Source organism: Mobula birostris, unplaced genomic scaffold, assembly GCF_030028105.1.
Source record: "Mobula birostris isolate sMobBir1 unplaced genomic scaffold, sMobBir1.hap1 scaffold_729, whole genome shotgun sequence".
Lineage (NCBI taxonomy): Eukaryota > Metazoa > Chordata > Chondrichthyes > Myliobatiformes > Myliobatidae > Mobula > Mobula birostris.
In genome coordinates this window covers 31,043-55,698 of record NW_027278447.1, presented here as the reverse complement: position 1 = coordinate 55,698, position 24,656 = coordinate 31,043, and the positions used below count along the sequence as shown (strand labels likewise).

Sequence of the window (24,656 nt, the reverse complement as noted above, 5' to 3'; positions counted from 1 at the left end):
TGGTCATGTGACTTGGAATGCCCACATCATACAACATGGCACATAATGAGGGAGAGGCGATATTAGGGTTGTCCCTGGTAGGTGGGAGAGGGTTTGGTGGTGTGTTGAGAGTGTCCGTGGGCCGTGGGAGGGGATTTGAGTGTCCGTGGTCTGTGGGAGGGGATTCAGTGGGTGGGGGGAGAGTGTGTGTGGAGTGTGGGAGGGGATTCAGTGGGTGGTGGGGAGAGTCAGTGACAGGGGAGAGTGTGTGTGGAGCGTGGGAGGGGATTCAGTGGGTGGTGGGGAGAGTCAGTGACAGGGGAGAGTGTGTGTGGAGTGTGGGAGGGGATTCAGTGGGTGGGGGAGAGTGTGTGTGGAGTGTGGGAGGGGATTCAGTGGGTGGGGGGAGAGTCAGTGACAGGGGAGAGTGTGTGTGGAGTGTGGGAGGGGATTCAGTGGGTGGGGGGAGAGTCAGTGACAGGGGAGAGTGTGTGTGGAGTGTGGGAGGGGATTCAGTGGGTGGGGGGAGAGTCAGTGACAGGGCAGAGTGTGTGTGGAGTGTTGGAGGGTATTCAGTGGGTGGGGGGAGAGTGTGTGTGGAGTGTGGGAGGGGATTCAGTGGGTGGTGGGGAGAGTCAGTGACAGGGGAGAGTGTGTGTGGAGTGTGGGAGGGGATTCAGTGGGTGGGGGGAGAGTCAGTGACAGGGGAGAGTGTGTGTGGAGTGTGGGAGGGGATTCAGTGGGTGGGGGGAGAGTCAGTGACAGGGGAGAGTGTGTGTGGAGTGTGGGAGGGGATTCAGTGGGTGGGGGGAGAGTCAGTGACAGGGGAGAGTGTGTGTGGAGTGTGGGAGGGGATTCAGTGGGTGGTGGGGAGAGTCAGTGACAGGGGAGAGTGTGTGTGGAGTGTGGGAGGAGAGATTTGTTAATGGGGGGAGGGGAAGTGGCCGTGGGCTGAGAGGCAGAACCATACAGCATAGAAACAGGCCCTTCATCCCGTCACATCCCTGCCGACCCCCACCAGTCCCTGTAGCTTCCTGGGTTCAGTCTGCGTCTGGCAGCCACACCGATCACCAGGCGGCACCGAACCCCAGCGGGCTATCCCGTCGGGAAGACTGGGACAAGCCCCCATGTTTTGAAAAACAAACTACAAGAGTTTATACACAAAATACAATCAGAGATTTACAAGAGTTATCAATTTCAATTTACAATATGATTACGACTGTCTGTAAAGCACTGAATCCCGGGGGCGGGGCATGGCTCCTGGAAGTCCCCCACTGTACCCATATTTTCTGCAAGAGGATCACAACCCCGTTAGAGGGTTTGATGGCTCGTGTACCTCAATGACCCGGAGGGCCGTGTTGGCTGGAGTCAGGGCTTTCTGCTTTGGCTCTTGGTAGGGTCGCCCATGCCAGACCGGGTCAAAGGGCACAGGTCAGACTGAGAGTGGCCCACCAGTCCTCCAGGTTCAGGGCTAACAACCCTGACTGGTCAAACAAAACTGTTACGGAAACAGCAATGTGTTTTCCCAAACTATATCATGTTTAAATTTTGAAAAAAAAAATCATCAGAAGTGACATTTTTGATCCTTTGGTTAAATTTGAAGAGACTTGGAAACCATTTATTGAACATTTTCATATGATGTAGTTTGACCTTTCCGAATCCTTCTTATTAACTTAAATATATGAATAGAGGAGCGAAGTTGACGACATTATTGAACTTGTTCAATTTAAGATAAGGGTCTAGCCTTGTTTTGTTCCATTTGCTTTTTTGGGGGGGTTTAGTATTTAGCTCTTTTTTTTGGGGGGGGGTCTCTTTTTTTTCTTTTTATTTCTTTCTCTATGATTATTTATATTAAGAGTTTGTAAGTCTATTACACCTGTATTATTTGAAAGTATTTTTGTACATGTTTATCAACAATAAGATTATTCCAATCTCTCTGTATCAATATTGTTATTCTGTTTATAATTTTGGAAATTAGTAGAAAGATTTAAAAAGAAAGAAACAGCAATGTGAGTGTGATGGTATTCCTGAGTCTCCACCCGGGACTTGCATGACCGACAGTGAAAACCGAGAGGAAGCTCCTGACACGATGAAGGAAGCCGCGGACACCGCCAGAGTCGGAGGAGCTTCAACGCCGCCCGAAACGCCAGCGGGGTAACGGGGAACAGAAGTACCCATGGTGACTGCTCGTTCTCCAAGGACACCCGGGCGCCAACATGACCCCCAGAGGTGTGGCTCGGGCAGAGTGCCCCCTGCCTACGCCCACCTTGGCCAGGCCCGGGAGCAAGCCCACCAGTTGAACCCAATGCTGGGAGCCTCGACCAGGAGCCCCTTCCCCAAGTTCGAGTCCCCCACACTCTGGGGGCGGATGGGATCGGATCACTCTCTCGGTTACCTTGGCCATGTAGAAGTCGCCGCCCCCGATCCCGCATCCCACGTCCAGGACCGACTGACCCGGGGAAAGTTTCAACATCTCCACGAACTCCTGCGAAAGTGAAGAGCAGCCGCCCGTGAGCGACCGGGATCCCGGGCTTGGGGGTCGGAGCGTGGCAGATGGGCCGGATGGCTCGCCATTGGCCTGGGTAACGAGTGGGGTCGGGGAGGGGGGGGGGAGGAGGGGTGAGTGAGAAATCGCTGTGGTGCTCAGGCCTTGATGGAATGGGTGTCCTCCTCACTCAGGACGGTGAGCTGGGTGGAGGGAGGGGCGGAGGAGCGGGAGATGAGGGTGGGGGGGAGGGACACGGCAAGGGGGAGGGGGGCAAGAGATCACCGAGGGAGGATCTCCGCCACATGGGCCACGGGAAGGTGACCGGAGGAGAGTCACTGGGGGAGGAGATACTAGGATGGTGAAATGTCGTGGGGCGGGGTGAGGTGGGAGGACAGGATACAGGGCCTCCGCTGGCGAAGAGCACCGTGGTCGGGTCGGGTGGGGGGCAGGAAAGGACGGGATACAGAGGTCGGAGTGAGCGTCACACGGCCGGCAGGCGGTGGGGTGGGATTCTGTAAGGGCGCGCCGCACCGTGATGTCGAGGGACGGGCCGGGATTCTGACCGTACCTTGGTGGTGCGGAGGCCTCCCGTGCTGATGAAGCCGTGACCGAAGATGCGCTCGTACCGCAAGATGCTGCTCCGCGAGTACTGCTGCCCGTCCAGGAACTGCTGGAAGGTGTGGTAGCCCTGATGGGCCGAGCGGTCGCGGGCCACCTTCTGCAGCAGCCAACACACCTGGTTCTGGTTGCGCTTCAGCTGTGGGAGGCGGAGTCAAACGTCAACTGGCCCCGCCCACAGGGAGCACCGCCCACTGAGTTGGCCCCCACCCACATGCAGCACCACCCACAAAAGTTAACGCCAATTGGGAGCTCCGCCCACCAGACTGGCACCGCCCACAAGAAGCCACGCCCACATGGAGCACCGCCCACTGACCTGGCCCCACCCATTGAAATGGCTACACCCCGAGCTCCACCTAGTCACGCTCCAGAAATGAGCCCCCAACAACCGTCCCACCCCTTGAATGTGCCCCACCCTCAGATCTGCGTCCTCCGACAAGAGTCCCGCCACTTGCGTTCACACCACCCACCGACGGAGTCCCGTCTCGCGTAATGGCCCTCCCCACAGCCCCAAACCGCCCAACCCCACCTCCCAACAGGGACCACCCATCCGTGCCCCTCTCACCAAAGGCCCCTCCCACTCAGCAGAGATGCCCCGCCACAGATAGCTCCCCCCACCCAAGGTGGCACCCCCTCTTCCTCCAATAGAGGCCCACCTGTGAGCAAAGTCCCTGTCCACTGACTGTCCCGCCCGCTAAACCCACCAGTAGTTGGCCTTCTGCCAGCTAGATCCCATCCCTGACCACCAGACCAGGCCCCACCCGCTAAAAACCCTCCTAAATCTGTCCCGGCCACCTGAACTGACCATCGAGCCTTGCCCGCCCCTCTGCGACAGGCCCCGCCCCTCTGTGACAGGCTGTGCCCCACTCTGCAACAGGCCCCGCCCCTCTGCGACAGGCCCCGCCCCCTCTGCGACAGGCCCCGCCCACTCACCCTGATGTACGTCTGCACGGACTTGCTCATGACGATCTCGAAACCCATAGCTGCCCGTCAGCGTCAGGCCCAGCGACGGCGGAGGTCAGGATGTGGTTGTAATCGGCCGGCCGGCGGTACACCGTGGGGTTGAAGTTCCTCTTCACGTTACCTGGTTACCCCCCCCACCCAAAAAAAAAAAATAAGAGACCAACAGGGTCCCGATGACAGACGGCCCCGGTTTGCGGTCCGTTTTGAACCAGCGCACCCCCCTGGGCCCCCCTCCCCCGCAGGATTGGGCCCCTCCCCCCACACTCTCCGAGACAGCCATTCTGACCGGGTGCATCACCATTACCCCTCCCCGCAATACACAGGGTCGCAAAAAGGCTTGTATCCCTCCAAAACCGATTAAGGATGTCTATAGTCGTCACGGCGGCGCGGCGCTCTACAGTGCCGGAGACCCAGGGTTCGATTCCCGCCGCTGCCCGCGGGGAAGGGGTTTGTACGTTCTTCCCCAGTGACCGCGTGGGTTTCCTCCGGGTGCTCCGGTTTCCTCCCACAGCCCAGAGATGGCTTGGTTAAATCGGGGGTCTGCCCTGCGTAAGTGGTACCTATGGGGGAGGGGGAATAAAGAGTCGATGTTTCAGGACGACGCCCTGCGAAGGTGGGTGGGGGGGAGGAGGTGAGAAGCAACTCTCCTCTCCTATCAGATTCCTTCTTCTTCAGCCCTTCACCTCTTCCACCAATCACCTCCTAGCTTCTTACTTCATCCCTCCTCCCTTCCCCATCACCCGCCAGCTTGAGCTCCTCTCCCCCCGCCCCCCCACCACCTTATTCTGGCATCCAAATCATCTATCATCACCCACGTACGTTGTGAAATTCATTGCTTTGTGGAGGCATTACATTGCAATACACAAAACATGCTATAAATTGGAATAATAGATGCATTTACAAATTAAACGGGTGGCGTAAAACGAGGGTAAAAGTAGCGAGGCGGGATCAACGTCCATTCGGAAACTCGGCCTTTTCTCCTTGGAGTGACGGAGGATGAGAGGTGACCTGATAGAGGTGTACAAGATGATGAGAGGCATTGATCGTTTGTGTATAGTCAGAGGCCTTTTCCCAGGGCTGAAATGGCTAACACAAGAGGGCACAGTGCTAGGAAGTGGGTGCAGAGGAGATGTCAGGGGTAAGTTGTTTTTAAATACACAGAGAGTGGTGAGTGCGTGGAATGGGCTGCCGGCAACGGTGGTGGAGGTGGAAACGACAGTGTCTTTTAAGAGACTCCATGGAGCTTAGAAAAATCGAGGGCTATGGGTAAAGCCTAGTAATTTCTAAGGTAGGGACATGTTCGGCACAGCTTTATTGTGCTGTAGGTTTTCTATGTTTCTACATCGGATGGCGGCGGAGGGGAAGAAGCTGTTCCTGAATCGTTTGCGTGTGCCTTCAGGCTCCTGTACCTCCGCCCTGATGGTAGCAATGAGGAGAGGACTTGACCTGGGTGGTGGGGGTCCTTAATGATGGATGCTGCCTACTTTAAGAGTTTGCAATAGTACTCCCTTCCCGGTCCTGATGAAGGGTCTCAGCCCGAAACGTTCCCCCCTCCCTCCCAGAGTCGCTGCCCGACTCGGGGTGTGTGTCTCTGTGTGCTACACAGACTCGCTCTCTGAATCCCTGGTCTCGGCCGACACTCCCTGACTTTAAAGACCAGTGTCAGGTTACAGCAGATTTAAATCCCTTGAGCGTTAAGGCCGATTTATACCTCTGCGTCAAATCTACGCCGTAGGTACGCGGCACTCAGCTCTCACCTGTGGCTCCCCGGAGCTGTTTCTATGCGACAGCGGCCACACCCGGGCAACGGCTTCGACAAGCCGGCTAAACCAGGTGAGGTTAGCCGACGGGTCTCAAACCCTCGGTGAGATAGGGAGTTGTCTATCCCAGCATGTGAAGACAGACTCCGGCAAATTGAGCGGACGAGACCAATACAAGGTCCAACGGTCAAGAAGGCGGTCTCTGCGAGCGTCGTGGAACGTGTAGAGCAGGACAAGACACAGGAGACGTCCTGGTCATCCACTGCGCCTAGTCCCATCTCCAGCCGTCTCGACTCTGTCTTGCCACTGGATCCAGGTGGAATTGGGAAGAGAGAGTGAGGCTGACTCTCCCTCACTTAAGTCCAAATCACGCGCTAGTCTCGACACCCATCGAGCCGGCTGGTGGCGCAGTGACATTCCCGAGTTCGAATCCAGTCGGGCCGCTCCCGGAGTCCAGCGCCGGGTTGAGTGTCGAGCTAGCAACTCGGCCTCGTTAGAAAGTACTAACGGTGTCCATCGAGGTCTTCATCGGTGACGATGGACGAACCTTATGTAAGCACACCCAGCTCGCCGAGAGGGCAGCGGACTGGTCCACCAGCACCCCGGTCACCACCCTCCCCACCGTCTCGGTGTGCGTCTGCGGGAAGCGCCGCCTCAAGTAGGCAACGAGCTCCCCACCATCCCGGCCGGGCTGTCTTCTCGCAGCTCCCATCGGGCCCGAGACACAGGATCCCGAAGCCCCACCCCACCCAGTTCAGGGACAGCGGCTTCCCCCTCAATCACTCGGTCCTCGAACCCACTGGCACAACCCCAATCACCACCTCAGTTCAGCAACACCGTCACTGAACCTGGCGTACAAATACCTGGGATACGAATTGACAATAAACTGGACTGGTCAAAGACCACTGAGGCTGTCTACAAGAAGGGTCAGAGCCACCTCTATTTCCTGAGGAGACTGAGGTCCTTTAACATCTGCCGGACGATGCTGAGGATGTTCTACGAGTCTGTGGTGGCCAGTGCTATCATGTTTGCTGTTGTGTGCTGGGGCAGCAGGCTGAGGGTAGCAGACACCAACAGAATCAACAAACTCATTCGTGAGGCCAGTGATGTTGTGGGGATGGAACTGGACTCTCTGACGATGGTGTCTGAAAAGAGGATGCTGTCCAAGTTGCATGCCATCTTGGACAATGTCTCCCATCCACGACATAATGTACTGGGTGGGCACAGGAGTACATTCAGCCAGAGACTCATTCCACCGAGATGCAGCACGGAGCGTCATAGGAAGTCATTCCTGCCTGTGGCCATCAAACTTTACAACTCCTCCCTTGGAGGGTCAGACACCCTGAGCCAATAGGCTGGTCCTGGACTTACTTCATAATCTACTGGCATAATTTACATATTACTACTTAACTATTTATGGTTTTATTACTATTTATTATTTACGGTGCAACTGTAACAAAAAACTATTTCCCCCGGGATCAATAAAGTATGATTATGACTATGAATATGACCACTTCGAACTGGAATGGACTTGTTCTTTTGTTCTGGCTGTGTACTTGTAAACAAAAACTGCGAGTAATTTAATATTTAATTGGGTTTTTCCCCCTGTGAGTGCTGTCTTTCCAGTGCTCTGTGCCTGTTACAAGTACACGAAACGCCGGAGGAACTCAGCAAGCCAGGCAGCATCCATGGAGGTAAAAAAGAAATATTGGCGGGGGGGGGGGGGTGGAATTTGAGGAAAGACATTGGAATAAGCGGTTGATGGTTCGGGGCTAGGTCCCTTGTTCAGGGCTGGGCAGGACTGCGCCTCTTTCCCAGGGGCGGGCGGATCGTGACAGGTCCGATTGCAGCCGGACGTTGGAATGGGAATCGCCGGTGGGAGGAGGAGGGGGGCACACATAGAGTGCTGGAGGAACTCAGCGGGTCGATGGGAGGAATAAAAATTTGACGTTTCGGGCCGGGACCCTTCGTCAGGACTGGGCTTGTTTTCGAAGTTTTAAAACATCGCGTGTCTATTTTAATAAAATCCTTTATACTTTTTAAACGTTGTTGTTTCGTCCTGCCAACAGCACCACAGCAAATTCCCACTACAGTACACGTAATTGTATATAGCAAATAAAACATATCTCTGAACCTTTGAAATCGACCTTCTGCTGGTTATGCCAGTAACATATTGTGTTACCTCAATAACGCGTGAATTTTCAATGCATTTATTTATGCCCAATAAAATCCATAAATAACACTGAATACATCCACCTGCTGGCACGCTGAGCATTTCCAAATGCCACCTTGGCATCCAGCGGGCACGCCCTCTAGCCACGCCTGCATCTTCTGCTGCCCGTAGCCCAGCCACTTCAAGGTTTGACGTGTTTTAGGCCATAAGATATAGGAGCAGAATTAGGCCATTTGGCCCATTGATTGTAGGCCGTATCTCGGGTTAGAGTTTGAGTACAGAGAGGAAATTAAGAACCTGGTGGCATGGTGCGAAGACAATAACCTATCCCTCAATGTCAGCAAGACAAAGGAATTGGTTGTTGACTTCAGAAGGAGTAGTGGACCGCACAACCCTATTTACATCGGTAGTGCCCAAGTGGAACAGGTCAAAAGCTTTAAGTTCCTCGGGGTCAATATCACAAATGACCTGACTTGGTCCAACCAAGCAGAGTTCACTGCCAAGAAGACCCACCAGCACCTATACTTCCTGAGAAAACTAAAGAAGTTTGGCCTGTCCCCTAAAACCCTCACTAATTTTTATAGATGCACTGTAGAAAGCATTCTTCTAGGATGCATCACAACCTGGTATGGAAGTTGTCCTGTCCAAGACTGGAAGGAGCTGCAGAAGATCGTGAACACAGCCCAGCACCTCACACAAACCAATCTTCCGTCCGTGGACTCACTTTACACTGCACGCTGTCGGAGCAGTGCTGCCAGGATAATCAAGAACACGACCCACCCAGCCAACACACTTTTCGTCCCTCTTCCCTCCGGGAGAAGGCTCAGGAACTTGAAGACCCGTACGGTCAGATTTGGGAACAGCTTCTTTCCAACTGTGATAAGACTGCTGAACGGATCCTGACCCAGATCTGGGCCGTACCCTCCAAATATCCGGACCTGCCTCTCGGTTTTTTTACACTACCTTACTTTCCCTTTTCTATTATCTATTTATGATTTATAATTTAAATTTTTACTATTTACTATCGATTTGTAATCCAGGGAGCAGGAAGCGCAGAATCAAATATCGCTGTGATGATTGTATGTTCTAGTATCGATTGTTTGGCGACAATAAAGTATAAAGTAAAGTAAAATCAACCTCTGCCTTAAATATACCCCATGACTTGGCCTCCACAGCCGCCTGTGGCAACGATTTCCCCTCTAGTGAAATATATTTCTCTTCATCTCCGTTCTAAAAGGACGCCCCCGTACGTTCAGAGACTCTCTTCTACTCACTCACTATTGTAACATGTGGGTATTTGAGTTAGTGTCACCTTGAACAGGTCTGACTTCTTCTGTTGACAAAGCGTTCCCTCCCCGCCACAGAACTGCCCCTCGCTGTACGTCTCCTAGTTTTTCCCCCACACTGTTCTCTGTAAGCTCTAGAGACGGCCGTGCGCGAAAACTCCCAGGAGATCAGCGGTTTCTGAGATACTCAAACCACCCCATCTGGCGCCGGCGACCCCTCCACCGTCAAAGTCACTCAGATTACATTTCTTCCCCCTGCTTCACCACACGAGCCTATCCGCCATGGCACCTGATACCTCACCACTCAAAATTCTGCGGCATTACCTCTCCCAGCCCCACATATACATCCTCTGGTCCAACACGCAAACCTAATCCTAAAGTCCAAGGGGGCACACCCCCCCCACAAACCCTAGGCACACCCTGACCACACCCCCACAAACCCGATTACCTTTGTCAGGAGGGGCAAGATCCAAGAAAGGCAAGTGTTGGACCTGGTTAATGAAGGCGTGGGCCAGATCAAAGTGGCAGGGTTGCGTGAAATTGGATCTCAAGTGAGGAGATCAAAATCCACAGGAGGGCTGATGACCGTGCCTGCATGCTTTTGTGCACTGAGCTGCTGCCACATGGTGAGATATTTACATTGGTGAGCAGGTGTATCTGATACAGTGTAGACCTTGGGGCAACGGGGCCAGTGTGTTCCCAACGTGTTGATCGTGCCTTTCCCGGCCTCGTGCCTCAGGACTTTTAAAAGGTGGACGTCTTTCCAACCCAGCTCTCCCCGTGCAAGTCCCCCCCACCACGACCGAGCCCCTCTTCCTGGCCGGTGTTCCCCCCCCCCACCCCCCAACCACGTGCTCCCTTACCTGACTGGTAGAAGCAGGACTCCCTGAAGAACAGGAATCCGCCAGACTGCAGCCACAGCAGCAGACGGCCCGCCAGGTTGATCAGTTCCGCATCGGTCAGGTACATGAACAGCCAGTTGGAGAAGATGATGTCGAAGCTGGAGGGGGAGCGGGGGGACGGGAAGTCAGAGGTCAAGAGAGGGGAGGCCCGGTGCTCACTCCAGCGGACCCCTCCACGATCCCGGCTCGCTTACCGGCAGGGCATTCCCCAGCCTTCGCATCTGCGCAAGAGCCAGGAGCAGAATCAGGCTGTTCAGCCCATCCATTCTGTCCCGCCCTTCCATCATGGCTGATTTACTATCCCTCCCAACCCCCTTCTCCTGCCTTCTCCTCCATTCTCCCACTTGTGAGAGACAGAGCCCATTCTTCCCACCAAGTCACTGCTGTCTCTCAGTGCAATTCCATCAACTCCCCCCCTTGTGTCCTCCTCTCCTTCCCCCCCCATAACTCCACGGCCTTTTACACTGTGACCAACCGCTCTATCTAGGCCCCTCATGACCGATGCCCCCTCCTTCGCCCCCAGGGAAAACAGTCCCGGCCCTGTCCCGGAACAACAATCGGAAACACCGGAAGAACTCGTCGGGTCAGGCAGCATCTGTGGAAGGAGACGGACAGTTGCCGGTTTGGGTCAAGACCCATCATTCGGTCTGAAGGGAGAGCTCTCTGTAATATCGAACTGCCCTGTGAGAGGGAGGGTGCTATTAAATTAGAAAGAGTTCAGACTAGATCTCAGGCAACACACACACACACAAAATGCTGGAGGAACTCAGCAGGCCAGGCAGCATCTATGGAAAAGTGTACAGTCGACATTTCAGGCTGAGACCCTTCTGCAGGACTGGAGAGAGAGAAAAAAAAAGAGGAGGAGTAGATTTAAAAGGGGAGAGAGAAACACAAGGTGATAGGTGAAACTGGGAGGGAGAGGGATGAAGTGAAGAGCTGGGAAGTTGATTGGTGAAAGAGATCCAGGGCTGGAGAAGGGGGGAGTCCGACAGGAGAGGACAGAAGGCCATGGGAGAAAGAAAAGGGAGGTGGGGGAAAGGAGATCTAGAGAGAGGTGATGGGCAGGCAAGGAGATAAGGTCAGACAGGGAAAAGGGGATGGGGAATGATGAAGGGGGAGGGGGCATTACCAGAAGTTCGAGAAATCGAAGTTCACGCCGTCAGGTCGGAGGCTACCCAGACGGAATACAAGGTGTTGTTCCTCCAACCTGCGCGTGGCCTCGTCGCGACAGTGGACGACAAGGTTGACTAGGGTGTTGCCCGGACGTGGGCACCCCAGGGTGCAAGGTGACTGGGAACTCATCCCCTGGAACGTGGGAGATGGGGGCGGTGTGGTGACCCGATCGAGGTGCACAAGACTGTGAGAGGCGTAGACGGGGCGAGAAGCACTCTGCCTCTTTCTACGAGGCCAAGGGAATGCGGGTGGATTCGCATACACCCCCCCCACACTTTGCACGGCCCTCATGCGCGCACATACACCCTAACGTATCTGTGACTACCTCCGTCCCAGAGCGTGTTCCACGCACCCAGCACTCTAGGTAACTTACCTCTGACGTCCCCCCACTGCCACCCACACTTTACTCTCGTGACCATAAAATGTACTAGTTCACTTAATTGCTGCACAGTTTCCTCCTCTTGGCGACTACCACCCCGACCCGTGGCGCGAGAAACGAGAGGCACAGGCCTACCGGCAGAGGAGCCGGCCGAGAGAAACTGCGGCTGGCGCAGGCGCGTAAGCAACGTCCGAGACGCCGTGGGAGTGGGTACGTGGGAAAGGGAGGCTTAGAGCGCCGCAGGATGAGCACGTGAGGGGTCCATGGCAACACAGTGGAGGGGGGAGGGTGACTGGGGAGAGGAGGGGAGGGGATGGGGGGTGGGGATGTCAGAGGTATGTTACTTAGAGACTGCTGGGTGCGTGGAAGACACTCCGGGATGGTGGTAGACGCAGATACGTTAGGGTGCTCACTCCTGCTGTGCAAGTGCGTGCACCCAAGGGTGCAGACTGGGGGGGGCAGGGATGGAGAACTCCCTGCATTACCTTGGCCTTGTAGAAGGCTCTACCTCCACAGTTATTTATTAATATAATCTCCCCAAATGGAGGATATATTTATAACCAATCCCCTCGCTGGGTCCCCTTTCTCCCACGGCCCACTCCAGTCAGATTCCTTCTTCAGCCCTCCACCTCTTCCGCCTATCACCTCCCAGCTTCTTACTTCACCCCACCAATCAGCTGGTCCTCCTCCCCCTCCATACTCTGACCTCTCCCCTGGCGAAGGGTCTTGGCCCGAAACGCCCACTGTCTATTCCCCCTCCGGAGATGCTGCCCGACCTGCCGCGTTCCTCCAGCATTTTGCGCACGTGCGCGCATGCGCGTGTTACTCCGGATTAATGGGGCGTCGGGGAGCGAGTCGATTCGCTTCCCCCCCCCCCCACCAACCGCCCTCAGCCCCCCTCACCTGCTGGCTGGCAACTCCAGCTGGGTGATGTCGGCCTGCAGGAAGCTGACGTTGCCCCGGTGACCGTTCAGTTCGCGGTTCTTCTCCACAAAGTTCTCCATGAAGTCCACTGCCGTCACGTGGCTGGCAATCTTGGCCAGGTGGCCGGTGAATCTCCTGGTGGGGAGGGAGTGTTCGGGGGAGGGGGTTAGCTCGGGTGTCACCCACGTCCCGTCGGCCGACCCAACCCCCTCCCAATGGCCGTGCAGGTGGGCGGGGTGGGGGCCTAACCTCCCACTCTTCCCCCAACCCCCTGGCTCCCCACTTCCTCCGCCAGAGCCACGGAGCCCTCAGAGTACCGGGGGGGGGGGGGGTGGGAATTCAGCCCATCCTGTCCCTGCTGACCCAGAACATGCATCTAGGAAACAGGAAGCTGCAGGTCAGGGGGCATCTAGAATAAACAGATGACATTTTGCTGAGAGAGGGGTGGGGGAGAGCGAGAGGGAGCAGACACCCACCCGATTCCCGCCCCCAGTTCCAGCACCCTCTTGCCATCTGTGTCGGGGAGCATGGACAGTATCTCCGGTTTCTCCTCCTGGGTGATGGTCCGGGCGCTGGAATCCAACATCATCTCCTCGATGGTGGCGTCACGCGAGTGCTCCTCCCAGAACGCCGACATCTTCTTCCGGGCCGCCGCTGTGTGGGGTGGGGGAAAAGAGAAACACATCGTCCTTTTAGATTAGATTAGATTATAAGGACACCCAGTCCTCTTTTATTGTCATCTAGTAATGCGTGCATTAAGTCCTCCGGTGTGATATCACAAAACACAGGACAGACCAAGACAGAAAAACTGACAAAACCACATAATTATAACATATAGTTACAACAGTGCAAACAATACCCTAACTTGATGAAGGATAGGCCATGGTCACAGTAAATAAGTTCAAAGTCTCTCGAATGTCCCACATCTCACGCAGACGGGAGAAGGAAGAAAATCTCTCCCTGCCACGCCCGACCATGGTCCGACTCTGAGTCTGTCCGAAAACTCCGAGCCTCCGACCAGCCCTCCGACACCGAGCACCATCTCTATCCGAACGCTTCGACCTCAGCCCCGGTCGCCAGCAGCAGGCAAAGCCGGGGATTTTGAGGCCTTCCCTCCGGGAGATTCTCGATCGCCCAGTAACAGCGGCAGTGAACCGGGCGTTTCAGAAATTTATCTGAGCTTTCACGTCTGTCTCCATCAAATCAGAATTGTCCACGGCCCCTATTTAACGGATACAATATCATTTTCACCGGAGAGCTGCGCACGTGTGGCGCGCTGCTATCCTCTCCTCCCGCCTTAGCAGGGACGTCCTGGGTCCACGAGGAACCCTCTTCCCTCTCAGATTTCTATAGCTGCGCGGTGGAGCGTACGAACTGGCTGCATCGTGGCCTGGCATGGGAACACCGATGCCCTTGAACGGAGGAGTGGTCAGCCCATCACAGGTAAACCCGCCCCACCTCTGAGCACAGCTAACAGGAGTGCCGTCGCAGGAAGCAGCCTCCATCAGCAGGGTCTTCCACCAAGCAGGCCACGCTCTCTTCTCGCTGCTGTCACCAGGGTCAGGAACAGTTACTACCCCTCAACCATCAGGCTCCTGAACCAGAGGGGGTAACTTCACTCACCCCAACACTGGACTGGTCCCTCAACCTACGGACTCACTTTCACGGACTCTTCGTCTCAGGTTCTTGATGCGTACCGCTTACTTATTTATCATTATTTCTTTCTTGTCGTCTTTCCGCAGTTTGTCGTCTTCTGCACTCTGGTTCACGGGAGCGGAACTAGGCCGTTCGGCCCGTCGAGTCTGCCCCGCCGCTCCACCGTGGCCGGGCCCGGATCCCACTCGTACGCCTGCCTTCTCGCCATATCCTTTGATGCCCCGACCGATCAGGAGACGATCAACGTCGGCCTTAAGTATACCCACAGACTTGGCCTCCTCCGCGGTCTGTGGGAGAGCGTTCCGCACAGATTCACTGCCCTCTGGCTAAAAACATACCTCTGTTCTAAAGAGTCGCCCCTCAGTTTTGAGGCTGTGTCCTCTAGTTCTGGATACCCCCACCACAGGAAACGCCCTCTCCACACCCACCCTATCTAGTCCTTTCAACATTCGGTAGGTTTCAATGAGATCCACCCCCAGCACTCGTCATTGATTCTGTTGTGTTTCTTTGTACTTACTGTGAATGCCCACAAGAAAGTGAATCTCAGGGTGGGACGTGGCGACCTCTGTGTACTTTCAACTTCGAGTCAGGTCTTCTTATCTCACTAACATCAGGGAAGTGCGTCGTTTGCGTCAACGACCAACACAACCCCAAGGGCGCGCTGGGGGGGGGCGGGGCAGCCCGCGACGGTCTCCACACCTTCAGACGCCGACGTAGCAAGCCCACCATGCTCGGCAGAACAACGGAGGCCACAGCATAACAAGACCCTATCCTCCCCCCACCCCGCCCCCACGCTCACACCAGCTCTGGGCCTCCAGTATCCACGGACCTCAGTCCTCGAACTTCCCAAGTGGACTCGCAGACCCAGCTCCTCGGCTACCGGGCTCCGACTTCCAGACTCCCTCGAGCCTCCCTTTAAAAACCCACTCTGCGAGTGACAGCCTCACTCTAACATCCACTCCCTGACCCTTTCCCAAGTACCCCCCCACCACCACCCCACCAAATCGGATTTGATGGGAATTTAATAGACCAGTCAGGATAGAAACTGCATCCACCCCACTCATGATCTACTTCGTACAAGTTATCCCAGAACATTACTCTCAGTAGCCACTTTATTAGGTATCCCCTGTATCTTATAAAGTCAACGCCAAGTGTCTGTTCGTGGTCTTCTGCTGCTGTAGCCCGTCCACTTCAAGATTTGATGTGCTGTGCATTCAGAGATGCTCTTCCGCACATCACTGTTGGTTATTTAAGTTATTGTCGCCTTCCTGTCAGCTTGAACCAGTCTGGCCATTCTCCCCTGACCTCGCTCATTAACAAGATGTTTTCGCCCACAGAATGGCTGCTCACCGTCTTTCGCGCCGTTCTCTGTAAACTCTGGAGATTGCCGTGCGCGGAAAAACCCCAGATCAGCGGTTTCTGAAGTACTCAAACCACCCCATCTGGCACCAACTTTGATCACATTCATTTTCTCTCTCTCTCTCCTCCCCCTCCCTTTTGATGGAGAGTGAGAGCTCATTGGTCCCCGAGTCGGGGCCAGGGGCAGGTAAGGTGGGGGGCTTGGAGAAGCAAGACGGAAGCTGATCTCCCACTCTCCCACTCTCATTAGTGCTGGAGCGACCTCTCTCCCCCTCGCCGGACAGAGAGAGAGCCCGTCTGAGATATCGACGTGCCAGGTTATGGATTGTAGTTCTTGATGGACTTTAGATCAATGTCTCTTTGGGGGCAGGGGGGGGAAGTGGGGGGCTTTTGTTATTGCTTGCATGGTGGGAGGAGGTATTGAGGCTACCGGTGGCACTTATGCGATGGAGGGGGAAGAGGGCTTCTGATGTTTCTATCTTTCATCCTTTGGGGTTTCTTGTTTTGTGGGCGTCCGCGAAGAGCAAGAAGTTCAGGTTGTATTCTGTATACGTTCTCTGATACTAAACGGAAGCCTTGCATTGGAACATCCAGGGAAACCCATGAGGTTATAGACAGGACATGCAAACTCCACATAGACAGCGCTGGAGATCAGGAGCAAACCCAGGTAGCCCAGGGAGTTCCTAACCTCTTTTTTAATGCCACGGACCCCTACCAATTAGCGGAGGGGCCCGTGGAGATCCCCTGCTTTAGCCTCAAGGCAGTGGCTCTAACCTCTGACACACTGGGCTGCCCTTGCAGTTACTGGGATAGAGGCCAGGATAAACAGACAAGGCAGAATTCCCGGAGTTTCGTTCACATCCGGTCACATTTGGCACAGGAATGTGACAGCGCGAGCCTCCGCACTGTCCAGCCAGGAGAGATCTCCGGCCGCGCCCCCACCCTTCAGTGCCGCCCAGGGGACGCGCTCGCGGTGAGGAAGCATTGAAGACGCACCGGCCGCGAGACGAGGAGAGAGGCCGGCTCCCACCGTCAAGACAGCGCCTCATTGGACCCCCCCCCCAAAGGGCGGGGGAAACACGTGAGGCCAAAGACAACTTGGCGCCACGCCGCAAAGGCAGAAATGAGGACCCTGAACCACACAATAGAGAAGATGGCCGAGGACAGAGAGAGATGGAGGACCTTCACGGCTGTCGTAAATACTGGCAGCATGAGGGGTATTCAGCACAGATTCCTCTGGGAGGGGATTCAGTGGGTGGGGAGAGTCGGTGATGGGGGAGAGTGTCTGTGAGCTGTGGAAGGGGATCCGGAGGGTGGGGGAGAGTCAGTGACGGGGGAGGTGCGGGGGAGTGTGCAGGCTGTGGGAGGGGGATTCGTTTGGGGGGGGAGAAGAGGAAAAGAATCAGTGATGGGGAGAGCGTGTATGGGTTCTAGGAGGGGACTTGGTGGCTGGGCAGAGAGTCAGTGATGGGGGGGGAGTGTCCGTGGGCTGTGGGAGGGGGGAAGAACTGATGACGGGGGAGAGTGTGTGTGGGTTGTGAAAGGGCCCACAGCCTTTGAACGCAGGGCAGGACACAGATAACAGTGGCAGACTCCAGCCAACGCAGAACACGTCGACCTGAGGTCGAGGCTACACCGGCCCTGACCTCCCGAACTGCGACACGCCAGCAGATCATATCTAACCAGCCTGCCCCCTCCATTCCTGAAGAGCTCACAGAATTGGAACCGGCTTACATCACCGTCCGGTACCGCACAGGGTCGGGGAAAAGCTGCAGGCCCAGCCATCCCGGCATCCAGGGCACCTTCAAAAGAGGCCTCCTCAGCAAGGCCGCAGCCATCATTGAGGACCCCACCCCCACCCCCCCCAACATCCAGAGTGTGGCCCCCCTCTTCTCATCACTACCATCGATGCAGGAGCCCGAAGACACGCACTAGTCACCGCTCACCGCCGGCAGACTCTCGAACGGCCCACGAGTCCGCGAACGCTACCTCGCCGTCCCGCTTCTGAAACACTCGCTTAGGTTTTCGCCTGCGCCGTTCCGACGCACACGAAAACAACTCACTCCAACACCCCACCCCCCCACACACAGGACGTGGAAGCTGTAGAGAGGGTGCAGGGGAGATTCACCAGGACGCTGCCTGGATTTAGAGAGCGCGTCTCACGAGGAGAGGCTGAGCGAGCTGGGGTTTTCCCCTCTGGAGCGAAGGAGGACGAGAGCTGACTTGATAGCAGAGTCCAGGATGATAGACAGAGTGGACAGCCTGACTTTTTAACCTCATACAGGAGGCTACAATTTTAAGGTTGTATAGGAGGAAAGTATAGCGGGGAGGAATGTCAGAGGCAAATTCTTTTTTTTAAAGAAAACAGAGTGGTGGGTGTGTGTGTGGAGGCAGATACATTAGGGACGATTAAGAGACTCTCAGATAGGCACATGGCTGATAGAAACGTGGAGGGGAATGCAGGAGGGAAGGGTTAGCCTGATCTTGGAGTAGATTGAAGGGTTAGCACAACACTGTGGGCCGAAGGGCCTGTTCTATGTTCATACGCTTGGCCTATTCCTCCCTCCACTGGTTGCTTTCTACCCCTGGCCAGTTTACACAGACTTTCCCTGTTAAACCACGCCTCCCCCCCCCCCCACCTGGTCAAATGGGTTCCGGGTTCCACACAGAGCTGGAGACGTGGAGCTAGAAACGAGAACTGAGCAGGTTGGGTAGGTCGGGTGGCGGGCGTGGAGGCGGTAGAAAACCATTTGCCTCCAGTTGACAGTCGCCCGACCGGTCGACCTCCTTCGGCTGACGGGTTACGACACAGGCAGAGCTCAGCTGTCCTTCTCCAATTGGCGTTCCCGACATCCCAATTGAGACAGCAATTCCAGGAAGGCAGAGGCTAGTGGTTTGTTTGACATGGAATGCGGCCGGCGTGTGGAACACACCGCCGGGCGGGGGGTGGTGCAGGAAAAATGGAGGGCTACGGGGTAAGGGAAGCGGTAGGACGCCTTTAAAGTGGCTTAAAAGGCCAGCACAGCATCGTAGGCCGAATGTATTTTCTACGTCATGCACAACTAATCCCACGCTCACCACAACCAAAGGCCGACACACCCCTCTGCCAAAAACAGGGTCTCAGCGGGAACGTGGGAGGGAGGAGAAGATGGCGTCGCGACGCGGCGCACGCAGCCTCTCCGGTGAAATGATATCGTATTTGTTAACTAGGGGCCGTGCACAATCCTGATTTGATGGAGACGGCCGTGAGAAGCACGGAGGAACACCTGGAGAAACTTCTGAAATGCCCGCTTCGCTGCCGCTGCTACTGTGCGATTGAGAATCTCCGGAGGGGAAGGCCCCAAATCCTCGGCTTTGCCTGTTGCTCGGCAGTCGGGGCCGGGGTCGAAGTGCTCGGCAGGGATGGTGCTCGGTGCTCGGTGTCGGAGGGCTGGTTGGAGGCTCGAAGTTTTCGGACGGACTCAGAGTCGGCCGTGGTCGGGTGCTTCCAGGATGCTGCATTGGCAAGTTTGCGGTGCTGGAAGCTCATGGCAGGGAGAGTTTCTCCCTTCAGCCGTCTGCGTGAGATGTTGGGACTTTCGAGAGACTTCGAGACTTTTTTTTTTACCGTGCCCATGGTCTGTTCTTATCAAATTACGGTATTGCTTTGCACTGTTGTAACTATATGTTATAATTATGTGGTTTTTGTCAGTTTTAGTCTTGGTCTGTCTTGTGTTTCCGTGATATCACACTGGAGGAACATTGTATCATTTCTTAATGCATGCACTACTAAATGACAATAAAAGAGGACTGAGTGTCCCCATAATCTAAAAAAAATCTCCCCCAGAGGCCCAAGCCCCCGGGGCGAACCCCTGGTTTCACAGGAGCAAAAGACTGCTCAGCAAGACCCAGGCAACAGTGGGGCCACAAGCCCCTCGGACTGGCTACATCGCCATCCAGAGCGGAGGGGCCACTGCACAGGATCAGGGGGAGGGGGAAGGAAACAACCTGCAGAGAGTTGTCAACTCAGTCAGCTCCATCATGGGCACCAGCATCCAGGACACCTTCTAAAAGGCGCCGTCCGTCTTTAAGGACCCCCATCACCCAGGACATGCTCTCTGCTCACTGCTACCATCAGGGAGGAGGTACAGGAGCCTCAGCGATGCAGGAACAGCTTCTTCCCCTCTGCCATCTGATTTCTGAATGGACATTGAACCCACGAACACCACCTCACTACTTTTTCTCCCACCCCTCTCTTTTCTGCACAATTAATTGAATTTAATTTGGTACTTGTTACGAACACCTGTTACCTTAGAAGGTAACCGTGGCCTTCAGCCAGGAGCAGATGTCACCAGGTGGTTCCCAACCTTCACCGAGTGTTTCGACCCTTAACCACGACACTCTCCAGTTGGTGGGCTGGCAGTGGTGGCCAAGTCACTGCCCGTCTGCTCCTGGCTTCCAGCTCCGCTCCTCTCGCCTACTCCAAATCCAACAAGAGGCTCGTTCTGTCTCTTCCCCCATCCGACGAGCTGCTTGTTTTTTGCTCCTTTTGTCCAGGCCCAGATCTGACGACAACCGCCACGCTGATTTGGCTGGGAAACCCCTGCCGCCAATCTCCACAGGGAACAACCAAGAAATATACACTTCTTTTTGTAATTTATGATTTGTTTTATCATGGCATATAAAAAAGTGATTCTCACCCCATTCTTCTGTCTTGGGGCTAGAGGTTGAAGAGGGAAACCTCGCCCAACCGGGCCTCCTCACCCTCTGCAGATGGTAGGGCCTGGGCTCCTGGAGGTCTCACCCCAGGGACGGTGCCTACCACGCCGTCACCTCCCCTCAACGCCAGCCGGCTCGACGACCAGCCTGCGCGCATGTGCCACGTAGGTCCGCGCACGCCCATCCACCCGAGCGTGCTACACACTCATGTCCGTGCCCCGTGTGACTATTCGGCGCCTGTGGCGGTAAGCAGCTTTGAGTTCCTCGGCATCCACGAGGACCACACGTGGTCTGTACGCACCAGCTGTGCGGTGAAAGAGGCACAACTGCGCCTCTTTCACCTCAGACGGTTGAGGACGTTTGGTACGGGCCCCAAAACTCTAAGAACTTTCTACAATGGGCGCAATTGAGAACATCACTGCCCGGTACGGGAACTGTACCTCCCTCAATCGCAGGACTCTGCAGGGAGTGGTGCGGACAGCCCAGCGCATCTGTAGATGCCAACTTCCCACTGTTCAGGACATTTACAAAGACAGGTGTGTAAAAGGAGCCCGAAGAATCATTGGGGACCTGAGTTACCCCAACCACAAACTGTTCCAGCTGCTACCATCCGGGAAACGGTACCGCAGCATAAAAGCCGGGACCAACAGGCTCCGGGACAGCTTCTTCCACCAGGCCATCAGACTGATTACCTTTGACTTGAGTGTATTCTATGTTATATTGCCTGTTCTATTTATTATAAATTACTATGAATGCCCATTGCACATTTAGACGGAGACGTAACGTAAAGATTTTTTACTCCTCATGTATGTGAGGGATGAAAGAAATAAATTCAATTCAATTCAAGCCAGCTTCAAAGCCCGTCACTGTCTCTAATGAGTTTGCACCCGTTGCCCGTGACTGCGTGGGTTTCCTCCCAGACGAACGGGTTGGTATTAGTGAGTTGTGGGCACACCACGTTGGCGCAAGAAGCACAGCCACACTTGCGGTCTGCGCACCACCCGCCACCCTTCCCCCTCCTGCAGCATCCTTTGATTGCATTGGCTGCTGATGCAAATAGCAAATTTTACTGTAGGTTTCGACGTACATGACAAATAAAGCTAATCTTTATATCTTTATCACAACTTCCTCAGTGCAGAATATGCAAATCACTTCCTAATCCTCTCATCAGCAACATTCCAGCCCGGGCACAGAGTGAAACTCCCTCCGCACCGTCCCATCACACACTCCCAGGGTCAGACACAGAGTGAAGCTCCCTCCACACCGTCCCATCACACACTCCCGGGGTCAGACACAGAGTGAAGCTCCCTCCACACCGTCCCATCACACACTCCCGGGGTCAGACACAGAGTGAAGCTCCCTCCACACCGTCCCATCACACACTCCCGGGGTCAGACACAGGGTGACGCTCCCTTTACTGTCCTATCACACACTCCCAGGGGCAGACACAGAGTGAAGCTCCCTCCACACCGTCCCATCACACGCTCCCGGGGTCAGACACAGAGTGAAGCTCCCTCTACATCCCTCCTCCAAGCACCTTGAAAATGTTTTCTCATCATCGTCCATAGGACGTAGAACATTACAGCAGATTACAGGCCCTTTTGCCTAAAATGTTCTGCCAATCTTTGGACCTCCTCCAAGATCAATCTGACCCTTCCCTCCCACATCGCCTACATTTTTCTTTCATCTGTGTTCCTATCTAATAGTCTCTTAAATGTTCCTGATGTCTCTCCCACCACCATGCCACATACCCACTACCCCCAACCTCTGACCTTTCCTCCAATCACAAATTATGTCCCCCTCGTGTTAGCCATTTCTGCCCCCGGGTCCTTTGTTCTACCGCAGCCTCCGGTCTGCCCAGTTTGACACCTAGAACAGAGCCAGCCTTTCTGATCAGTTTATTGAGCCTGTTGGCATCACCCGTGTTGATGCCATTGCCCTGGCACAGAAGACTGTACTGGGCGACAACAGAACACGCAAAGGAGAGCATTCCTGTGTGCAGAAATACCCCCGAGACTTATTAAATCTTCCAAAAAAAAAGTTGCTAGCATGCACTCCCACGGTAAACAGATCCCCCTCCTACAATTCTGTGCAACTTTAGCGTCAGTGCAGAGTGTTTAAAGTGGAGATCGATGGACCTCCAGATCACAGACAACAGTAGGGATAATCAAAATAGGACATACATGGTAAATGGTAGGGCATTGAAAAATGCAGTAGAACAGAGGAATCTAGGAACAATGGTGCATAGTTCCCTGAAGGTGGAATCTCATGTGGATAGGGTGGTGAAGAAAGCTTTTGGTTTGCTGGCCTTTATTAATCAGAGCATTGAGTATCGGAGTTGGGATGTAATGTTGAAATTGTACAAGGCATTGGTAAGGCCAAATGTGGAGTATTGTGTACAGTTCTGGTCACCGAATTATAGGAAAGATGTCAATAAAATTGAGAGAGTACAGAGGAGATTTACTAGAATGTTACCTGGGTTTCATCACCTAAGTTACAGAGAAAGGTTGAACAAGTTGGGTCTTTATTCTTTGGAGCGTAGAAGGTTGAGGGGGGACTTGATAGAGGTGTTTAAAATTATGAGGGTGATAGATAGAGTTGACGTGGATAGGCTTTTTCCATTGGGAGTGGGGGAGATTCAAACAAGAGGACATGAGTTGGGAGTTAAAGGGCAAAAGTTTAGGGGTAACATGAGGGGGAACTTCTTTACTCAGAGAGTGGTAGCTGTGTGGAACGAGCTTCCGTCAGAAGAGGTAGAGGCAGGTTCGATATTGTCATTTAATATTGGATAGATATATGGACAGGAAAGGAATGGAGGGTTGTGGGCTGAGTGCAGGTCGGTGGGTCTAGGTGAGGTAAGAGTTCGGCACGGACTAGAAGGGCCGAGATGGTCTGTTTCCGTGCTGTAATATGGTTATAAGAGACATAGATCAAGTGGACAGTCAGCGACCTTTCACCCCTGGGCAGAAATAGGCAACACGGGGGGGGGGGGGGTAACTTTAATGCTTTAGAGAGGGTGCAGAGGATATTCACCAGGACGCTGCCCAGATTGGAGGCCGTGCCTTATGAGGACAGGCTGAGGGAGCTGAGGCTTTTCTCTTCAGAGTGAAGAAGGATGAGAGAAGACTTGACAGAGGTGTACAAGGTGATAAGAGTGGACAGGGACAGCCAGAGACCCGCCCCCCAGCCCCCGTAGGCCAGAAATACAAAGGGAGGGGGTCATAATTTTAAGGTGATTGGAGGAAAGTATAGGAGGGGAGATGTTTCACACACAGGGAATGGTGGGTGTGTGGAATATGCTGCCGGGGGGCGGCGGCGGAGGCTGATACATTAGGTGACATTCAGCAGACTCTTAAATCGGCACATGGATGATGGAAAAATGGAGGGCTACGTGATCGGGAGGGGTCAGGTTGATCCTTGGTGAGGTTAAAGAGTCGGCACAACATCGCGGGGCCCGCACCGCGCTGCAATGTTCCATCTGCTAGAACAGGTGCGACGGGCCGAACGGCCCTCCCGCTCAGTCAAACCGGCCTTCTAATATGCGGAAAGACGGCAGCGGGACAACGACGTTTCAACAGATACAGATTCCGCCCTTGCCCTATACAGTACTGTCTACTTTACCTATAAATAGCTGGATATTTCCGTCTGCGAAATTTCTTTTTTAAAAAAATCGAGCAGCAATGAAGGTGAAATTTTCTGTCTTACCCTCTGCCATTGCTGAAAATGAAGGGCTTCTTCTTGTAAAGCACTGAAATTAGCAATCTTTCTCTTCTTACTGCGGTGAAGAAGTTAACGTGCATGTATGGAGGGGGAGAGAGAGAGGCAAATCCTTTGAGGTGGGTTTACGGGCGGAGTGGGAACTTCTTCCTGGATGCCTACGGGGGCTGTGCATGCAAGCTGCCCTCGCAGTTCGCATTCAGGTGACGGGAGAGCGAGAGAGGGGGAACTTCTCCGAAGAAAATCAAAAGCTGGACGCCCTCAGAAAAGGCACAAAAACGCACCCCATCACTCCCGCAAGCCCAGCGTGCAGGACAGTCCCGGTTTAAATGCCGGCGGCGGGGGCCCGCCCACCAGCCGCCGGCCCCGCCCACCGACGCGTCCGATTGATCCAGCGCCGGTAGCACGAGGGGGAAGCCTCTCGCGGATTGGTCCAGGGTGACGATCCCCCGCCCGTCGCCGTTCCTTCCGGGTCAGGATGAGTTGCCTTAAAGGGGGGTTTACCCCCTTGCATCATCTTCCCTGCGAGTAACCTGGTGCTGGCCGGGTTGTTTAATGACTGCGACCACTTGGGAGAAATG

At 54.6% G+C, this 24,656-nt stretch overlaps 1 protein-coding gene across 1 annotated transcript; it reads right to left on the bottom strand.

Annotated features, from left to right (window-relative positions):
* Window positions 1-967: 967 nt before the first annotated feature.
* Window positions 968-24,395, bottom strand: LOC140193695 (uncharacterized). The gene is given in 9 exon segments (XM_072250861.1): window positions 968-1,123; window positions 2,246-2,464; window positions 3,036-3,224; window positions 4,019-4,065; window positions 4,068-4,169; window positions 10,131-10,267; window positions 12,625-12,780; window positions 13,122-13,299; window positions 24,064-24,395. Coding segments are annotated over 9 exon segments (1,194 nt in total). The 5' UTR covers window positions 24,074-24,395.
* Window positions 24,396-24,656: the final 261 nt, after the last annotated feature.